Raw genomic sequence first — 21,127 nt, forward strand, 5'->3', positions numbered from 1 at the left:
GTCTCTAAGACAAAGTTGGGAGTTGGCATATATGCCCTTAACCACAAAGGAGAAAGGTGATTTATGCAAACATACAGTACATAATAAAAATTCTACTTTCCTAAACTTTATTAAAGAAAAAAGCAATGGTGGTAAATCTCTAGAACATACCCAATTTTCTGGGCTTCCTCCCCCGAGAATGTGACATTTTGATTTCCAAACATGCCGGAAGTGTATGGTTCCCAATTGTACCAAGTAGGTGAGAAGCTGAAGTCCTAAAGTGTTCATCTTCCAACTTTTCCCAGTCTGTGGTCTGTCTTTGGATCAGCAATAATTGCCTGAACAGCTACTATGGCTTCATTGATTTTTGTCTGTAGCTCTCTGAGCTCTTCTATGTGCAGCAATCGCAGAATTTGAGCAGCTTCATTAAGAACTGCATCTGTTTTATGAGAAAAGAACACTGCTTCAATACATAATTTTTGTATTTAAGGCCATTTACTTCCCCCCAAGTATTCAGTCTCTAAAATATAGTTTGAATTTAAAATCACTTACCTCCTGTGTCAAAACCAAGAATATGTTTGTCTAAAGCAACAGGCAAGCCCTTTTAAAAAAAAAAAAAAAAGACAAAAAGTATTTATGGTTAAGAACAGCATCCGTTTCTCATCTGAAACTGAAAACCACCTAGCTATTCTGGTGTCTTAACTCTTTTAGCTGCATGGGTAAGGGAACTAAGAATTTTGCTTATATCTGCCTTGTGATTAGTGAGTTTTCCCTATTTCAACCGGTTAGGGGATAAAAGTTAGCTTTAAATGTACCAGGAAGCGCTATAGCTCATCCAATCCTTTAGACCAGGCATACAAAACAACATATCCTTATTGCAGCAGTGCCTTGTCATTACTGCTGTGGAAGGCGAGTTGAGCGGGGCTGTTACTGTCTTATTTTGGTAAGCATAAGCAACAGTATAAAGGGCAAAAATAGTACCTTATATTCCATTTCTGAGCACATTAATTTGTCTTTACAAATTGTACAAACCTATCTAAAATATATATTTTTAAATTTGTCTTTACAAATTGTACAAACCTATCTAAAATATATATTTTTTCAGCCAGCATGGTGTTTACCAAGATTTAGGTATAATTTAACTTTCAAGAGTTGACTTGAAAGTTACTTTGAAACAGTCTAGGAAAATGAAAAACTAAACCACTCAGCACCTATGGACATACTAAAGATGGTGACTATGATGATGCCATTCTGTGGTGCCAAACTTCACAGAAACAAATCTCTAAAATGAGGACAGGCAGTCTGTACTTCCTGCTGATTATATAAAATCATTGCCAAGAAAAACACACACTACCCATACTTTCAATGTTACAACCTGTTACTATTCAAATGCTTTAGTGGCTGCTCAGTTCTTGCCTTATCTAGTAATGGCTCTATCTGCTTTAAAACAGCTAAGTGTGAAGAAACCAATGGGTATGAAAGCACAAGTGAGCAAAATTAAAAAGCAGAATTGTACTGAGTGGCTTTATATGTTCATCTAGTACCAGAGGCTCCATTTTTTTTCCTTTGTCTGCCAACAGGCCACCAAGCTACCCCCGAAAACTACGAGATGCCTCAAATACTAGTTATAAATGGTTACAAGTACACTCAACTATAAGAACTCCACTAAATTGTTATAGGTTGGTATCTTTTGAGATGACACCAAAATTAAAATGTGGAGCATTGAAAATAAAACTAAATTTTACTTTACAAACGAGCAAAGAGATTTGGCTAAGCCTTTACTTACGCTGCCTTCCAAAGCAGACAGAGTTTTGTTGAATGAATGACTGTTACGCCAGAACAATTTACTGTCTGTTCTATAATGTGGTGAAATAAGCTGATCTTTAATCCAACTTCCAGTGGCCCGATTCATATATAACGAGCTAATAAGAACTTTTAAAAGAAAACTGTGTCTTTCAGAGATGCTGCCCTGGCATTAGTAACCTTTATAACACTGCTGGGTCTGCCTAAAGGGGCTGGAGGACAAAAGACATTGGGAGATGGAGGGGTGCAGGGAGGACAAACAACATAGTTGTGCCCAAGGCATTCACTACAACTACAATCACTGCTGCAGGAGGGAGGTGTTATCAGACGCTGCTGCTGACCTGAGGACAGTCTCTACCGCTGCACAGCCAATGAAACTTTAGGCATATATGGATTTCTGATATAATATAAAAATATTCCATATTTTCTCCTGAACGGGAAGGTAGTCATGGGATACAGCTTTCTCAGCCTACAAGGTAGGACTGAAAGATACCATTTCAGTCTCCTGTACCTTGAACCTTACACTCCAACAGAACCCCCGTCCCTTCACTTGGGCAGATTGACGAGCTCATGCAGACATCCACACATGGACCCTTCTCCCCACCTACCATAAGAGCACAGGCTCTCAAATCAGACTGCCTGAGCTCAATCACTTACCAACTAGGTGACCTTAGCCAAATTACTTTCTCATGTTTTATGCCAGGGAATTGAATAAAACAAGAATTTACTCTGGGCCCGGGCACGGTGGCTCAAACCTGTAATCCCAGCACTTTGGGAGGCCGAGATGGGCGGATCACGAGGTCAGGAGATCGAGACCACCCTGGCTAACCCGGTGAAACCCCGTCTCCACTAAAAAATACACAAAAACTAGCCAGGCGAGGTGGCGGGCGCCTGTAGTCCCAGCTACTCGGGAGGCCGAGGCAGGAGAATGGCGTAAACCTGGGAGGCGGAGCTTGCAGTGAGCTGAGATCCGGCCACTGCACTCCAGCCTGGGCGACAGAGCGAGACTCCGTCTCAAAAAAAGAAAAAAAGAAAAAAAAAAAAAAAAGAATTTACTCTGAAGAAATAAAAGCAAGGATAGAATTTAGATGGAAAAAGTAATTTGTAGTGAGGTGTGTTCCTTCTTCTCCAGCATGAGTCAAAATAATCCAGTAAGTTTCATAAAGGTAAATCCTTTTAATTAAACTTCAACAGGCTACAGACATAATTTGTGGACTGTGAATGAGCTACTTGTAGCTTTTTTAAGGTACAAAGTGAGAGGAACATGAAGTTTGATTTTTCACTCAGAAATGACCCCCTAGCCACTGAATACATTCATTTGCTTTAGGAAGCACTGAAGTAAGCTATCCTTTAAGTTGTTCCAATGTAGAATGGATATCTTAAACAGATACATGCAAAGTTTAAATCATGGCAGTATCAGAAGAAATATTCATTAACAACTTATTTAGGATTTATAGAAACATACCTCTTTTGTTTGATTTGCCTTAGCAACTGCATCCTGTGTCAGGCGCTCCTGAACCAAAATTCGAATTGCCTAAGAAACCCAAAAATATTTTTACTTTTTATAGGCTGTATGCCTGTCATCCTTTACTTCCATGAGCCCAGAGAATAAGTATGCTAAGTTTGATGAAGTTAGAATTACCTAAGTTCATTAATAAACTCTCTAATAAATTAAAAATTAAAAAAATCAACCACTAATATAATGTAACCTTTGACACTTCTAGTATTTTAATAATGTTGAGTGGTGCCTGCAACAATTAAAACCATTTTTGGAATAGGTAATTCATGTGCCCAGTAAAAAACAACTTTAAATACAGCAAGATACATGGTAAAAAGTAGGTCTCCTTCCTACCCCTGAGCCTTGCGATCCCCTACAGATTCCTTACCCTCGCTAAAAGTGTGAAATGACAAGCATGCTTAGCACGAATACACATTTTTGGCACGAAGGGTAGCAAATCATACATACTGTCTTACACTTTGCTTTTATCACTTCACTCTAGTAAAATATTTTCATACCTTTCAAAGGACACCATTGGTGGTTTTCATCACCAAGGCACTTCATTATGGTAGGCATGCATGCAAGCATCCATACACACTTAAAAATCAAATTTTAAAAAAATGGAATTTTAATTAGGGAGATGACAATTACAACTCAAAAATAAGTGTGAAAACTTAAACTATAATTTTTAAATAAAAAACCAAATGTTATCTTTGAAAAAGAGAATTCAAACAATGTTTAACAGTGATTGCAGACGTTATTAAATAGTCTGGGGCCAGTTAATATACTGATTCTTGTACTTGGCAAACGTACTAAGATGTTTTCCATATTCTATTACTGTTTCAGTGCCTCTTAAAATAACTCAAAAGGGACAAATGTGCAGCTAGGACTAGAATTTTATAGCAATTTATTGTAGTTGATTTATACTTTATCCCCTTGGGTTTTGAAGTCTAACAAAAGCACTCCAACTAAGCTATGCATTGTCTGACTCTCTTCTCACTTTATGATTAAAACTGACATGATCACTATAGAACAGTTCCAAGGTAATTTACATAATTGTCAGAATAAAGAACAAGCCTTTGAAATAGCTAAATTTCACTAAAAACATTTTTGTCTTTTGACATGCAATCTGGATTGAGAAAATCCAAGTTAACATTCAGATTCAGTATAGAAAATTTTAATAACTTACGAATACAATAGTCTTGTTAAAACTGACATTTAATACATAAAAATCTAAAAAGCATGGTAAGTTATGGCTTAATCTCTTGGGTAGAGTGAAATGTAATTATTCAACTTATCACAAAGTAGTTTACTTGCACAAGGTCTAGTTAAAAGCTTTTAATCTCTTGTAAAATCAGTAATAATTTCTAAAATAATTTCCAAGTCTGGTATCTTAAGTACCATTCCCCTGATCCACACCACTGTACTTTCACGATTACTAGGAATAAATCTTTTGAAGTTTATATTTCTCTCAGAAACAAGAGACCTCTTTCAGATTACTGGGATCGCTGAAGTATAGTTATGAACTGAGTGGCCTATCTAGCACTGGGGACAGAAAGATTCATTTCTCAAAGAGATTTTGGGGTTATGTATTTTCGACCAAATTCACCATTACTCATTTGGCATTTTCTATCATCTTAACAAATGCTGACCATGAATCATTAAAAAGACTAACTAAACAGAAGTAGGATAATGTGGGAAAAACAATGGACCACAGGGTTACAGTGCTTAAAATCCTGGCTCTGTCATTTTTTGTGTCATCTTAGACATTATCCTCATTGAGTCTCAGTTTCTTCATACGACATACATTTTTAAAAAGATATTAGCAGCTGTCTCTAGGATTGTTGGCAGGGTCGAATGAGAACATCTTTGCAAAGGATTTAGCATAGTGCAGGCAGAAAACAGACAAGCCAAATCAGATAAAACCATGAAATCTGCTTTATGTCTCATATTCTTCTGTGTATTTTAGTCATTCAACCATAATTTTAACATCAACAGTTAATATTTAGAAAATACATTTTTCTATGTGCACAGTTTCTGTCAAGAATCAAGAACATGAAGCTGACCTTAAGCATCACCAGGTAATCATCATGACGCTGAATCTGAAGCAGGTTAGCCAAAGCCATGACACCAGCCTTAAAATCAGGATTATTTACTATAAAAGATTAAAAACAAACAAAAACTTACAACTCTGCAAACATGTAAGACATATTTGTAAACATACAAAAACAGTTTTAACTTTTTGGTAACAACAAATCTCTTAGTTTTTAAAACTGCTACTCACAAGAGAAAAAAACAAAGCCCTGTAGACTATCAACAATTAAATTGGTAGGATAAAATGGTTTTCCTATTACTGTATGAGACGGTCCCCAACTGAGGATGGTTAGACTTGTAATTTTTTGATCTTACAACAAGTTCAGTGGGATGTAACCCTAGTGCAAGATAAGGAAAATCTGAACTTACAGTGGTTCCAGCTACAATTTTTCAACTTTACAATGGGTCTTTTGGGGTATTAAATGCATTTTTGACTTACGGTATTTTCGACTTTGGGACATGATCTTATCCTAAGTCAAGGAGTATCTGTATTTCATCAGCCAAACTGAATAATCCAATAAATAACTAATTTAACTCACATTGTATTTGTCCTGTAACTTTTTCTACAAGGCTAAATTATGCAGCACTTTTAATTAACATTTCTTCCCAAGGCCATTAATTTTAGTACACAGATCCCCTCAATGGATAGTTTTCCCAAAACCTTCTCTCTAAGCAGCGGCTCTGGAGTGTCCAAGAGGCTCACTCATTCGAAAGGGTTAACTCTTAAATTATAGGTCACAATGAATAAGGCAGTGAACGAATATTTTACATATCATAATTTAGGTAATTAGATTCTTCATACTTTTAAAAAGGGAAATTACTAAAAGACATTCGGGACTTAAAACAATGGAAAATTTTGCCACTTGTCTCATAGTCATTGGATTAAAAGAAATTTATACATTCAAAAAGGCAAACAATGACCCCCATGATTATACAAATCAAAACTCCAAATTACTAGAAGCAAATCAAATTAACATTCAGATATTCAAATTCAAGGGGAAGGAGAAAGCACATTATAAAAACATTATAGAGAATAAAATGTCAACATAAATGCTGTCTGCATGGATCCTTCTTAATTTACTAAACCCAGGTAAACCTGGACTTCATTCTTCAAAGTAAAAAACATTTAAGAAACCAAAAATGTTGACGTTCAATGTTGTGCATTTATATACTCACCATCCAAATTGATCAATGGTTCTGCATTTTTGGTTGCATTGTCAGCAGTTTTTGAATTATCAGGTACTAAATCCTTGTATTTTTCAGCTATAAAAATAGGCAAAAATATAACTTGTAGACTGCAACTTAAGGTAAAATGACTACTGCTATTTACCAAATTTAACTGAGCCAAACTGATTACAGGTTGAGTATCCCTTATTGGAAATGCCAATAATTTCCAATTTTTAATTTTTTCAGACTTTGGATTATCTGCATACATAAAATGGGTTATCTTGGGGATAGGACCGAAGTCTAAACACAAAATTCATTTTTATGTTCAATGTGCAACCTATACACATAGCCTGAAGGTAATTTCATACAATATTTTTAATAATTTTGTGCGTGAAACAAAATTTGTGTTAAGTGCTGTGTGGAACTTTCCACTTGTGTCCTCATGTCCGTGCTCAAAAAGTTTTGGATTTTGGAGCATTTAGGATTTCAGATTTTCAGATTAGGGATGCTTAACTTGTATAAGTATAAAACAACTCATTCAATCAAACTTAATTTTTGCTACAGAAAATGTAAAAAGACAATGTAACTATCTTTGTGATTAAGCTAAAGCAATTACTGGACTCTGTGACACAAATATCTTTTCATTAACATTCCTAAAGGCAATCATTTCAAACATGTAAATTTTAGGAAGGTAAAAATCTGCTTTTACAGCTTCCTCTGAAATCTGGGGTAGAAGAATGGGAGAAGGGTTAAGTATAGGTTATGTAAGATTAAATACAAACTGATTAAAAAGTACGCTTCCCCCCATCTTCTTTTGAATGCTGTGTATAAAATCCAAAAACCTTGCTTTCCAAAAACAAATACATCAAATACACCATCATATACAAACCTCCAACTTATTTCATGGAAACCTGATATTCAGAATTCCAAAGGTAGATTTTATTATTTTCATTTGAAAAATACTTAAAAGGAATTCAAAAATAACACTTATTAATAATTCACTAAACTTAATGTTCAAAATGGCATCTTAGGCCATAGAGTGCTTATGTGATCTGTTAATGAAATGAGGAAAAAATAAAAGCATAAAATTTAAGTGAGAGTTAAAAAGGCTTTCCACTGGCCAAATCTGGAACAGTATAAACAGCAAAGTACATGATGACAGAAAGGATTATAATCCATTGAGTAAAATAAGAATCTATGTATCTACACTGATTTAAACAAACAAGTAAATTAGAGATGGGAAAACTTACAGGAGAAAGCCAACAAATAAATGTAGAAAAAATGATGAAATTAGAAAAACACCTCTTTGTCGATGATCAACATAATAAATGATGCAGGCAAGAATCATCATATGGTTGCTAAAACTAGTGGAGGAAATTTGAGGAGCAAAAACATAATTGATATAGTCTCAAAGTACCTCCCCACAAGATACATTTATTACAAAGAGGAAAACAGTAACTTTACACTGGAGAAACCGTAACCCAGTGATCAAAGTAACATAACTAGTAAAGGCACGTATCACTACCACGTATCTCCTAATATGATGTACTAAAAAGAACACATCACTTCTGTATTATTCCTAACAAAAGTATAAACCCCAGATCTAATGAGGAAACATTATATAAATCCAAACTGAGGGACACTCTACAAAATAAATGTTAGGGTCATGAAGCACAAATAAAGACAGGAACTGTTCCAGATTTTAATATACTAAGAGAGATGTAAAAACTAAATGCAGTGCATAATCCAGGATTGTTCTGGGTTGTTTTTTTCTGTTGAGAGAAATGGGGGTTTGCTAAAACGTGAATAAATAATAGTAGTATATCAAAGATAGCTTCCTGATTTTGATCACTGTACTGTGGTTATATAAGACAAAGTTGTTTTTAGGAAATGTGTTTTAAAGTGTTTAAGAGTAAAAAGGAATCATCTACAACTTACTATCAAATGGTTTAGAAAAAAATGATGTGTGTCTCTCTATGTAGACGGAAGGATGAAGCAAATGAGGTAAAATGTTACATTTGTAGACTTGAGGTATATGAAAATCTTTGTACTATTTTGTAATTTTTCTATACATCTGAAATTATATATTTAAAAAATTTCAGTTATTAATCATGTTGACAAGCTACCAGAAGGCTTCAAAAAGTAGTAGAGCACAAACAATAAAAACTTACAATGGTTTCAGCAAATTTTAAAATAAGTAACTTGAAAGTCAAGGACGCAGCATATCAATGTTAAACCACAAAAGAACATCAGCGCCTCCTACTGATTGGAGACAGTATTATCTGACCAATTTTCAAGTCTACTTTTGTAATTCTGAATTTTAATAAATGAAACTTGTTTTCTAGCTTAGACTTTTAATACACTTTTGATACCATTCACCTTCAACTATATATTGACTTCCTTTTTCAATATTGAAAAATTTACATTTCACACACAAGCTTCTTTTATTCACTAAAAGAACATGCTATTACTGAGAAATACATGTACTTAAGTCAACTGTAGGTATATATGACCATATGCATCTACCATTGAAGGTTAACAGGTTATAAAAATGGAACAAATAGAACAAAACATAATCTGAGATGTAAGAATTTGGGAATACCTGAAAAACACTTTTGATAAGCTACAAATTGGCTCATATACAGTTCCTACCAATCCAGAGCAGGGTAGATAAAAAGACCTTGTTAAAGGCCCTAAAATATATACTACACTAAAGCCACAAGGCTTATGAATACATGTACTTTCCAAAATAAGAAAAACAATTTTTTTTTTTAACTAAATGGAAAAGTAAATGAAGTCTCAAACTGAGCTTTCCTTAAGATTTTTGCCATAAGGCTTCTGAAATTTAAGTATGAAGCACCAGCAAAAAACTGGCTGACGCTCCCAATCAGTGTATGTAAACACTCACATATATTACATATATCTGCCACACAGTTACTGAAATTGGTAAGCACTTGTTGTGTGCAAGAAACTATGTCAGGTACTGTGACAGACACAATATTGACCTGTACCCCCCAAGATGTCCATGTCCCTATCCGGAACCTGTGTTATGTGTTACCTTACATGGCAAGATTTTCAAATATGATAAAATTAAGAATCTTGAGATGGGGGATTATCCTGGATTATCCAGGTAGGCTCAGGAGGATCAGAGTCAGAGACAAAGTTATGAAAATGGAAGCAGAGTCAAATAGAGACTGGAAAATGCTATGCTGCTAGACTTGAAGATGGAAGAAGAGGTCAGAGTCAAGGAATTCAGGCAGCCTCTAGAAGGTAAAAAAGCAAAGAAACAGATTCCCCCAAGAGCCTCCAGGGAACGCACCTTGCTGACAACTTGACATGAACCAAGTGGGACTAATGTTAGCCTTCTCACTCTAAAATAATAAATTGTGTTTTCAGTCACTGAATTTGTAGTAATTTGTTACAGCATCAATTGGAAGCTAACAGAGGTACCATGTAGGAATCAAAGCTGAATATCAGCTTACAAATTACTGGGACAAATAAGACATAGAAGCAAAATGGAGAGTGGTTAATGACTTAAAAGGTATAGAGTTAAAAGCTATGGAAGTTCAGTGGGAAATTATACTGCTGCTAAGACATATGACAGCATATGAGACGGATCTTAAAAAGATGGGTAGGATTTAGATGTGTAGAGATAGAATGAAATGGTATATTAGCCAACTGATAAGTTTGAACAAAGAAATGGAAGGGGAAAAGGGATATAAACAGGAAACACTATTCTAATTTAGCTGCGATATCAAGATGTGAATACTGGCTGGATATCAGTCATCAATAACTACCAGGCTAAGGAGCTTAAAATTCTTTTTATAGAAAATGGGAAATTAGTGTTTATGAATATGTATGATGTTTATTAATATGAATAAGTAACTAGAACTGTTCTTTGGAAACAAGGAGCAAGTGGCATCCTAAAATAGATTTATGTTTCAGAAAGTTAGCTTGGTTGGCCAAGCAGTTAAGAACAGAAGGTGACACTAATGGGAAATATTACAATACTCCTGGCAGAAAGTGACAAGAGCCAGAATTAGGATTACGCCAATGGAAATGAAGATACAACAAACATAAGAAAAGGTCAGTGTAGGCGGGATGAGGGGAAAGGGATAAGCCAAGATATAAAAAGGCTTCCAAAGTAAATAATTAAGAGGACTGTAACTAACTGAAAAACACAAAATGCAGAGGATGCAGATAAGATAATCAAATCTTGCATTCAGATGCTGGCAGGCCTTTCAAAATGAAATGGTCTAATAAGAGAAAAGATAAGTGTAAAGAAAAATTGTTTTTACTACAGGTACTAATATTCAGAAGCTTCCAAACATAGAAGTATCTATGATAATACAGTAAACATAAGTAACATATTCTGGCCTATAGAGTATTAATGTATATTGGCATTAGACATGTTTCAGTCTTTTGAGAAATTACCTGCTGCAACAACGCTTCAAAGTCCCATCAATTCTGGGACACTAACAACAATTTAATTTGAAAGGCTAAGGTGCAGACCATATTATCAAAGTGTGTTACTCTGTGAGAAGACAATTAGCCTTCTCCAGAGGGCACCATTTCCAGATTCTAAAAGAAATATATAAACAATAAAAGACAATAAAAGTGCTTTTAACTTATGACAAGAATGAACCAAAGGTAAAATAGTATTAGACAAAACAAACTGCTAAGTTCCCTACATTTTCACACTCCCTTTCCCATCTTTTCTCTCTTTTTAAAAGGCACATTCCCCACAAAACGTACCATTATCTCCATATTCAAGTCTAACAGCTAAACCAAGAAGCCAGTCAATAGCTTCTTGTCGATCTTGAATCTTGAAAGGACAGTTAACATCTCTGAGATACTGTGAGGGAGAAGAAAAAAAAAATCACCAGTTTCATTATTACCATAAAGTCATAGAAAAAAGAATAGGAGAGTTGAAAGAGACCTTTAGTTTGGATCCCTAACAATTTTTAAATAACATTTATATTACTACACTTTTGATGCAATTATATAACCCAACAGAAGGGAACATTTAAGTGTACCATCTTAAAAAGAAAAAAAATAGAATACAAGAACTTCCTCATTTTATAGATGAGAAAGCTGAGGCCTAGAGATTGACACTTGCCAAAGGTTACAGAAGTTACACCCGGGACTAGAATCAAAGCTTTCTGATTCCTAGTCTCAATATACATACAGCAATTAACTAAAAAGGATAACTTTAAAAAGGATATGCAATAAATCATTATCTAAATCTCAACTTTCATATTATGGAAATGCCACTGAAAAGAGTAGCCATGTAACATACATGTAGGGTGTAACCAAGTAATTTAAATAAATGTCAGAAGCTGTATATTCAAATAAATGTTGCATATAATAGTATTATATGCAACATTAATTATATGTAATATAACACTGCAATGGCACAATCTTGGCTCACTGCAACCTCTGCCTCCTGGGTTCAAATGATTCTCCTGGCTCAGCCTCCTGAGCAGCTGGGATTACACACATGCACTACCATGCCTGGGTAATTTTGTGTTTTTAGTAGAGACGAGGTTTCGCCATGTTGGCCAGGCTGGTCTTGAACTTCTGACCTCAGGTGATCCACCTATCTTGGCTTCCCAAACTGCTGGGATTATAGGCATGAGCCACCATGCCCAGCCTAGAAAATTTTTTATATTCTCTAAATACCTTTCTACATGTAGAATTCTGTATTGTCTTGTACACACGAATAGAGCATAAAATGTAATATAAACAAACATAAAATCCTAAAAATATATTTCAAAGTTTTAAGAACGCCACTGAAAATTTTAAACATATTTCCTAAGAGCAAAGGAATACAGTAGTATTAATAGTAGCAGTATAGAGGCTTGGTAGTAATAAGCTTATGACACTTGCTATGTGCCAGGGACTTCTGTGAACAGTTACTCATTAAAAACAAAGCCACACTTGTGAAATAGGTACCATTGTTACCCTCACTTATTGGTGAGAAAATTGAGACACAGAAAGGTTAACAACACTGATGTAATTTATACAATCCCTAATTTATAAAATCACTGATTCCACGGAGAAAGTACCTAATCACACTGCTCTAGCAAATGAAAAACAGCCTTTTTCAAGAAAAATATCTCACTCATCAAATATCACTGATAAAAATGTTTAATGTAAGTAATGACACTGTAAACGGATTTTTATTCTGAGAATTCTTTTTCATCAAAAGTGTTACTAAAACGAAATCAATGGGAAAATGATTTGAGGAACAAAAATATGATATACCAGAGATCTTTTAAGGACTATTTCTCTAGTATACAACAAGGGATATCTGTTTACATTAAATATAAGCATAAACGTGACAGTCTTAGTTTTCAAGCATATCAATAATATCTTTTTTTGAGACAAGGTGTCACTCTGTCACCCAGGCTGGAGCACAGTGGTGGAGCGCCTCAGCCTCCCAATTAGCTAACACTACAAGTGTGTGCCAGCACACCCAGTTAACTTTCTATTTTCCTGTAGAGACAGGGTTTCGTCAGCTTGCCCATGCTGGTGTCAGAACTCCTGGGCTCCAATGATCTGCCATCTCAGCCTCCCAAAGTGCTGGAATTATAGGTATTAGCCACCACACCTGGCCAATGTCTTCTTTTAATATAAGAAATAGCACTGTATTATTGCTACGTTTTCAGTTTGACAAAAATTCTGATTTGGGCCATAAAGAGAAAGTGAAATGTTTACATCATTATTTATTTAAGAAACTTCATGGTTCTAGAGAAAACTATTTCTATCTAATACTGAAAGCCTGGCAGGAAGACATAAAATGATTTGCTCTAAAAGCAAAAGATGCATCTAACAAAAGAGCGAAATCCCTGAAATCCAGCTTTCCTAATACTGATCATTATCACTTTTATCTTAAAAGAAGAAAGTAATTTTACACTCATCTTCATATGATTTTCAAACAAGGTCTCTGTACTTTTACTTTACTTCCTAATTCATTACCTTTTCAAAGAACTTGGGCCAGTCACTGCTGTGGATGTTTCTTAAATTACCTCTGTCTTCAATCTTGTAGTGTCTGATTTTCTGGTCTTCAAGCCAAACAATGAAGTTTCTAAATTCTGTTTCATCTGCAATAAAAAAAAATCACATAAATAACTAGAAGCACTATATAAAATACCTCCTTCTCAGGTATATGTTCAGATACATGTTCTTGTGGAATTTTCTTAACCTCAAAATACTAAATTAATTGAACCAAAAGAGGGAATTGAAAGTACAGATTCTGGAGTTGAAAGTACAGATTAACAATGATCTGTTCAAATCCTGGCCTGAATTCAAATTCTGGGTCCAGATACTTACTGGCTGTGTGAACTTGGGATAATCACCCACATTTTCTGTGCCTCAGATTCTTCAGCTACAAAATGAGGGTTTTAACAGAACTTACCTCATAGAATCATGAAGATTAAAAGAAGTTGTTTTATTTAAGAAGTTTCTTAAATAAAATAAATACGGATAAAAGCAGTGCCTGGCACATAGTTTTGCTATTTAAGTGTTAGATATTAATATTCCAGTTCCTTTGCAGATGAAAAGGAGAGAGAGGGCAAGGTTAAATTTATAGCAAAGTAATAAAGTAAAATAAATAACAAAATAATAAGTAAAAAATTAAATGACAAAAAACTGTGACTACTGTTGTCATGTAATGTTAACTGCACATTAAATGCATACATTGTTTTGTTTAATCCTCCCCATACCTCTTTTGAGGTAAGTAATATCCCATTTTACAGAAAAGAACATTTAGACTCAAAGATTCCAATCCAGAACAAGGCTCTATTTTTACCGTTACTTTGTTAAAGTAGAAAAACAACAGATTATAATTTGATATGCTTCTACAAGAGATCAACAGAACACTGACATCCTGCTCAGAAATTATTTTCAATTTGTGAGTCAAATTCAAGCTTCCATTATAAGGTCTTGAGAATTATACAATGGTCTGAGTATCACAAGTTATACTTGATCACTTTCAAACGTACCAGTCTATCACAGGCCAGAACTATACAAAGGAAATGAGTAGTGGTGGGCAGTAGTTTTGTTACAGTGAGTAGCAACGTTATTACTTTTTAAAATTCTAATGCTGTAAAATCCCAAATACCTTTGTATTTACAATTCAACCTTCCCATTCATCTGCTATTAACTTTTTTTGCAAGACCACACAACACAACTAGCCCGTTACTACACGCGCTTACCCTCCCACTGTGATCGGTCCTGACTTCATTGTGTACTGTCTCAAACTGCTCAGTGGGTTCTGACTGCTTCCACCCCTCGCACCCCTTGACCCTTTAGCTCCTGGCAGGCAGTGAGCTAGTCTTCAAGTTAGCACCTTCCTCAGCATCCAGCACCGCGCTGGCCCATAATTAGCAGGTGCTCAAGGTATCGCCTTATTACCCACGGAACCATGGAGTTGAATAGTGAGTGAGAAAGACGAATGCTCTTCCCTTTATGTGCTGAGAAGCTAGTTACACGGTGTTTGGAGTTAGGCAAGTGCAGAAAGTAACATGCCAAGACAGGAGTAGGTGAGAGGGCTTTGAAGCCGGGAAGGGGCGGCGAAGAGCCGAAGTGCGTGGCGACCCAGAGGAGAGGCGCCCGGAGGCCGGCGGCGGAAACCAGGCCGCCGAGGGTCTCGACGGGGAGGTGGGGTGGGAGCACTGAGGCTGGGACCGCCGCCCGGGTCAGGGACACCCGGCCGGCCCGAGGCCGTCGTCTCACCTTTGCAGTTGAAGCCGGCGGGGTTGTGGTAGTCGAGAGCCGTCAACTTGCGTCGGAACATGGTCCCCGCTTCTCGCTCTGGTCCCCCGGACCTCGGCCGGGAGCGAAGAAGCGAGGTGGAGCGGGCGGCGCAGGCACCGGCGACGCGGCGAGGGGGCGGGCTGACGCTTGGACGCACCGAAATGACGGCGGCCTCCGCCAATCGTAGCTTAAAAGCGGTGGCCGCCGGCAAATGCCCACCAATCGAGGCTCCGACTGGGGAGGCGGGGCCACGTCGGCGCACGTCGACGCTCAAATAAACTTTATTGTCAGCTTCCTGGTTGTACACTAGGCAGAAAACCACTGGGAAGCCACTTTCCTTTCTTTCTTGCTATAGCATGCAGAGAATAGTATATGTAGGCTTTTAGTATTCGCTGTACCTCCCGTTGGATTACAGAATTACTGTTTAGTGTTTTGAGTGCATTCATTCATTTATTACTACTCCTACATAATAGGTGCTCTTCTAATACAAAGACGACAAAGCAAGGTCCCTGTAGTAAGATGCTTTCAGACTAGTTGGGAGTGATCCACAGGTACACAGACAACTGTTAATACGACGCGATCGTTCCAGATATCCTCAGCCAGAGTGAAATCTGAAGCCGAGATCGTCCCTCACTCCCGTCCCTCACTCCCACTCCTCCTCACCCTCGGTCACAGCATCCAGTAGGTCACCAGTTCCTGCCATTCTGTCTCTCCTAACTCTCAAATCCCTCACCTCCTTCCGGACCCCACTGATACAGCCACAAGTCAGACCCTCGTCACTTTTGCTTACTCTAAGTATCTGATTGATTTCTTAGGGCCAGTCCTGCTTTCTCCACACCATTCCCCCACACAGCTATGAGAGAGATTTTTCTAAAGCAAAAACCTGTCCATAACTTTCTCTGCTTATGTTTTAGTGATTCCTGGTTACCTCCTAGAAATAATCAAAACTCTATATTGTATTTAAGATCTTTCCTGATCCAGTCTCTACTTGCTTTTCCGACAGCGGAGAGAGAGCAGTGAACAAGACACACCAGGCCCCTACTTTCATGAAGTTTAAAAGGCTAATGAGGGAAACAATAAACAGATAAGTATAAACTAAGGCTTGAAGATGGTGAGGCATTCACCATGCAGTCAAAAGGGTAACCTAGTTTGAGGGAAGAGGATGTATAAAGCAGGAAATGAGCAACAGCATGGCCCAGAGGGACGAGAGCTTGTAGGGGCTGAGGGTGAGAGGGAATGACAGCTGATAAGACTATAGACAAAGGCAGGGGTCTGATTAGGACAAGCTTCTCATGGCAAGCTAAGGGAAGCTATTGAAATTCTTGGGGGTAAGCCAACTATGTATGTTTCATTTCATTTCAACAGATTTTAGTTAAACACTTAGGATCTGTGGAGCATACAAGTGAGTAAACTACAGTCTCTATTTTCAGGAAATTAAAGTATAATGACAAACATAGATGTGTAAATAAATACTTATAATCTAGAGTTAGAAAGGGTAAGTGAATTACAAGAAGTATAAAATGTACTACAAAGAAGTGCAGGCCGGGTGCAGAGGCTCATGCCTGTAGTCCCAGCACTTTGGGAGGCTGAGGTGGGAGGATAGTTCAAGCCCAGGAGTTTGAGACCAGCCTAGGAAACATAGTGAGACGTTGTCTCTACTAAAACTAAACTTAAAAAGAAAAGAAAGAAAGAAAGAAAAAAGGAAAAATTAGCTGGGCATGCTAGTGCGTGCCTGTGGACCCAGCTACTCAGGAGGCTGAGGTGGGAGGATCACTTAAGCCTGCAAGGTTGAGGCAGCAGTGAGCCATGATCGCGCCAACCTGGGCAACATGCAAGACCCCATCTCAAAAATAATAATAATAAAAAGAAGTACAGAGGCCAGAATACAGCTTTAGTTTTAAGGGGGCACTGTAAGATAATCTATATTTTTCAATTAAGATGCTTACAGAGTGAATTAAGAAAACCAGTTCAAGAGTGTCTCAGTTCCAACAAAATTTGATCAAAGATGCAGTTATAATCTCATATTGTGGTGCATGCTAATTGTATAATTAATGAAATACTAACCAAAAAATCAAAAAAAGAACCAATCAAGGAAGGGAAAATAATAAGTACTTACATACAAATAATAAATTAAAAAGGGGGAAAAACACAATTGCAGACAATGAATTTCTTTAAAAAAAAAATAAGGAAAAAATCTCTTACCATTTGTTTTCTGAAATTGACCTTTCAATGCAAAAAATGAAGTTGTTTACTCCTGGCCTAGTCTTTCTACTTCAGGGTCCCCATTGTCAGCGACTTAAGACTGTCCCTGGTCATCAGCCCTGGCCGCCACCAGGAATGGGGAGGTCAGAGGAAGATTCCAACGATGCAGAATGCCAAAGGGACCCATCATACTGGAACAGGGAATAAAGCAAATTTTGGAAAAGAAGTATAACATATTACAAATATTAATCCTTTTTTTAATGTTAAACCCCAGTTATCTTTTTTTTTCCTCTGAATTTGAAGGAGTTCTTTGGCCTATTCTGAATGGAGTGTCCAACAGTAAGTGAATCTTACATAATTCCATTTCTGAAGACCAAGCCCTCTGTATACTTCAAGAAAAGGAAAGCAACTTTTGTGTGTGTGTGTTTTCATGAGTACCCAGTGTTTAGCTTCTACTTGTAAGTGAGAACTTGGGGTATTTGGTAGTCTGTTCCTGTGTTAATTTGCTTAGGATAATGGCCTCCAGCTGCATCCATATTGCTGCAAATTTGGACATAATATTTGTTCTTTTTATGGCTGCATAGTATTCCACGGGGTATATGTACCATATTTTCTTTATCCAGTCAGCCTTTGATGGACATCTAGGTTGACTCCATGTCTCGATGAACATGAGAATGCATGTGTCTTTTTGGTAGAAGGATTTGGAAACCAACTTTTATTATCAAATGACCTGAACTCCAATCTAATGGTTGATCATAGGTTTGACAGGCCATTAATTCATCTGTTGAATTGTTCAATAAAGTGTTTAGAGTGTCAGTTATATGCCAGGCAATCTTGTAGGCATTTTGGAGGCATCTGAGAACTTAAACACACCAATCCCTGACCTCAGGGAGCTTATCATTGGGCAAGGGAAGACAAACAGTACAATAATAAATAAATACATTATTTACTATTCAGAAGGTTTTAAGTACTGTAGGAAAATTACAACAAGGTAAGGGGGGTAAGAAATAGGGGTAGGGATAGTGGAGAAAGTAGGATATAATAGGTGTTGCAGTTTTAGACAAGATGGTCAGGTTGGGCCTCATTGAGACAGTGAAGTGTAAGGAAGTGCTAGAAGGAGGTAGGGAAATTAGCCACACAGATATATGGGGAAAGAGATTTCTAGATAGAGTGCTCAAAAAAAAAAGCAAGATAAGAATGGTTTTTATATTTTTAAGTGGTTGAAACATCAAAAGAAGAATAATATTTTATGACATGTGAAAGCTACATAAAATTTAAATTTCAGTGTCCATAAATAAAGTTGTATTGGAACACAGCCATGCCCATTTGCTAACTGACTGCTTTGGTGCTACAAGGGCAGAGTTGAATAAATGCAACATAGACCACATGACTCAGAAAACCTAAAATATCTGCAAGGGCATATATGGTTTCAGAAATGTAGAGGTGGCCATTTCAATGGTATTGCCAGGGCAACACATTATCAAGAAAGACAACCAGTCAGAGGTACAAGTTGCTCTTTGAAGGACAGTTTCACAACTTGTAACATCTTTTAAAGTCTTAGCAGTTTCACTAGAAGCCTTTGTTCAAATTGGTCTTCCAAAAACAGTGAACAGAACAAGTTGGTAACAATCAGGAATAGCCACAAAAGTCTCTACAGTGCACAGAAAACCAGGTTTTATATTCTAATGAATGTTATCAATTGAACACCCCATGAAACCAGAATTTTTGAAACAAGTTGTATAATGCAGAAAGGTCTCTCTCCCTGGGGGAGCCTCCCGATGAGAGAACATCTCCTTCATCTCTTTCTAAGACTCTTTATGTTAAATATGAAAACTTGCTTCTTTTTAAGGTCAGGCTCTGGAATTTCATGATTTAGCATTAAAAGCAAAATGGCAGGGCAGTAGAACTCAATTTTATTGGTAGAAAAGGCATAGGAATGCATAGGAATTTATGTAGTCATACAAACAGCATAAAGCATTCACCTTCCACATCTAATACTGCAGAGGAAACGCTTGCCGAACAGTGAAAACAACACAGAGGAGAATACAGCCAAGAAGCACAGACAGGCCATTCCCAAAAATGTCTGGTAGGGAGCTAGATGCAACTTTTCTGGGATGTGATCCAATAAATTCTATTTTATACCTGAGCCAGATTTGGTTGGGGTCTTGTAACTTACAACTGAATATTCTAACATAAGGACAGATCCCAGAGAGAAAAGAAAGAAAGATCCATGGACTTGGTGGGACTTAACATAGTCTGTGAGAAGGAGGTGGATGGCTTAAAGGAGATTTCTGGAAGGTCACCTGTCAGAGATGTGATGAGCAGTGAATTCTTGCACAGAAACAGGAGCACCAGTAGAAGGGAACCAGTCTGGGGAAGCTGAAGAATTAAGTTTTGCACCTGTTGAATTCGAAGTCCTGTAGATACAGCCCATAATCACTGCTGAAATGTCAGGAATGAATGTGAGTGAGTGGATGAGATGTCCATTGAGGAGTCATCAGCATAAAGTTGTAGTTGGAAACTGTTACAGTGAACTTCATGAGAAGACAGGGAAAGAAAAGAGGACAGAAGACTTCATCCTAGGAAAACCTAGTATTTATATTCAAGAAAGAGTAGGAGGAAGAGTCTTGGAATATAGGAAAAGTGGTTGGAAGGACTAAGAGAACAAGGAATATGCAGTGTCCTAAAACGTGGAGAGGAAGGGGTTTAAGGACGCAGGGTTGGGGGCAGAGTAACAGGGATCAACATTTGGGTGATAGGATTATGTAGATTCTTCCCCCAAAAGTTACAGAAAAGCCACCTCTGAATGCTTGAAAGCAGGTAATGAATAAGGCAGAGGTTATGGTATCATATGATATTGACCAGCATACAGTCAAATTTAGATCATCTGCTTTACAGATCTCCCATGCATATTCCTGTTCTCTCTTCCCTTTCCCTAGTACCTCAGTGACCCCCTACCGCTGCCCTCCCCCCCACCCCCCACCAGGCATAGTTGCTAACTGAGATGTCCACAAAGGCCTGACCTTTCCCTTTGTTTCGAATTCTTGAGAACTGGTCTTTCTCCAAGATGCTAGGAATTAGACAGGGGCTGCTGCAGGAGGGACCTTAGAGGGCTGGGAAATCTCGTTCCTCAAAAATCCTTTGACCAACTTGTAGAAGGCATTGTCTTGACAGCTGAGTGCCAAACAGTAAGCTTTACTTTAGGTTCAGACTTGCCAGGGTTCCAAAACCACAGCGCTGAGTTCAGCCTGCCAGCTGAAGAGGACGCAGGGGATGGTGAACTCCTACAGATTTGCCCTGATCCTGCCATAGCTCTCATACCTGTGAACATTTTAAGTAAAAGTCCTTTTGATGGAGAATACAAGATATTCTACCTTCTACTTCAAAATCTGACACAACTATTGTGTGTTCATGACATATGTATTAGGCCACTCTCACATAGCTATAAAACATAGTTGAGATTGGGTAATTTATGAAGAAAGAAGGTTTAATTAGCTCATGGTTCTGCAGGTACAGGAAGTATGATGCTGGCATCTGCTAGGCTATTGGAGAGGCCTCAGGAAACTTATAATCATGGCAGAAGGGGAAGTGGGAGCAGGCATGTCATATGGCCAGTATAGGAGC

The 21,127-nt window shown here is 37.4% G+C and overlaps 1 protein-coding gene across 1 annotated transcript; it reads right to left on the reverse strand.

The window, feature by feature from the left end:
- Nucleotides 1–86: 86 nt before the first annotated feature.
- Nucleotides 87–15,531, reverse strand: RTRAF (RNA transcription, translation and transport factor). The gene is made up of 8 exons (XM_023222617.1): nucleotides 15,281–15,531; nucleotides 13,523–13,647; nucleotides 11,297–11,396; nucleotides 6,551–6,637; nucleotides 5,347–5,435; nucleotides 3,248–3,316; nucleotides 532–580; nucleotides 87–418 (listed from the first exon to the last, which is right to left on the reverse strand). The coding sequence occupies exons 1-8, from the start codon at nucleotides 15,339–15,341 to the stop codon at nucleotides 264–266; spliced, it is 735 nt and encodes a 244-aa protein (XP_023078385.1). The 5' UTR covers nucleotides 15,342–15,531; the 3' UTR covers nucleotides 87–263.
- Between the last annotated feature and the right edge of the window lie 5,596 nt (nucleotides 15,532–21,127).

This window comes from Piliocolobus tephrosceles, chromosome 6 (assembly GCF_002776525.5).
Source record: "Piliocolobus tephrosceles isolate RC106 chromosome 6, ASM277652v3, whole genome shotgun sequence".
Classification (NCBI taxonomy): domain Eukaryota; kingdom Metazoa; phylum Chordata; class Mammalia; order Primates; family Cercopithecidae; genus Piliocolobus; species Piliocolobus tephrosceles.

What these genes read in the sequence shown, in the direction of transcription:
- RTRAF (XM_023222617.1), bottom strand. Translation starts at nt 15,341, where the DNA reads ATGTTCCGACGCAAGTTGACGGCTCTCGACTACCACAACCCCGCCGGC. An exon ending in CGCCGGCTTCAACTGCAAAG is followed by an intron (nt 13,648 to 15,280) that starts GTGAGACGACGG and finishes TTTTTATTGCAG; the next exon opens with ATGAAACAGAATTTAGAAAC. An exon ending in TCTTGGTTTTGACACAGGAG is followed by an intron (nt 419 to 531) that starts GTAAGTGATTTT and finishes CTCATAAAACAG; the next exon opens with ATGCAGTTCTTAATGAAGCT.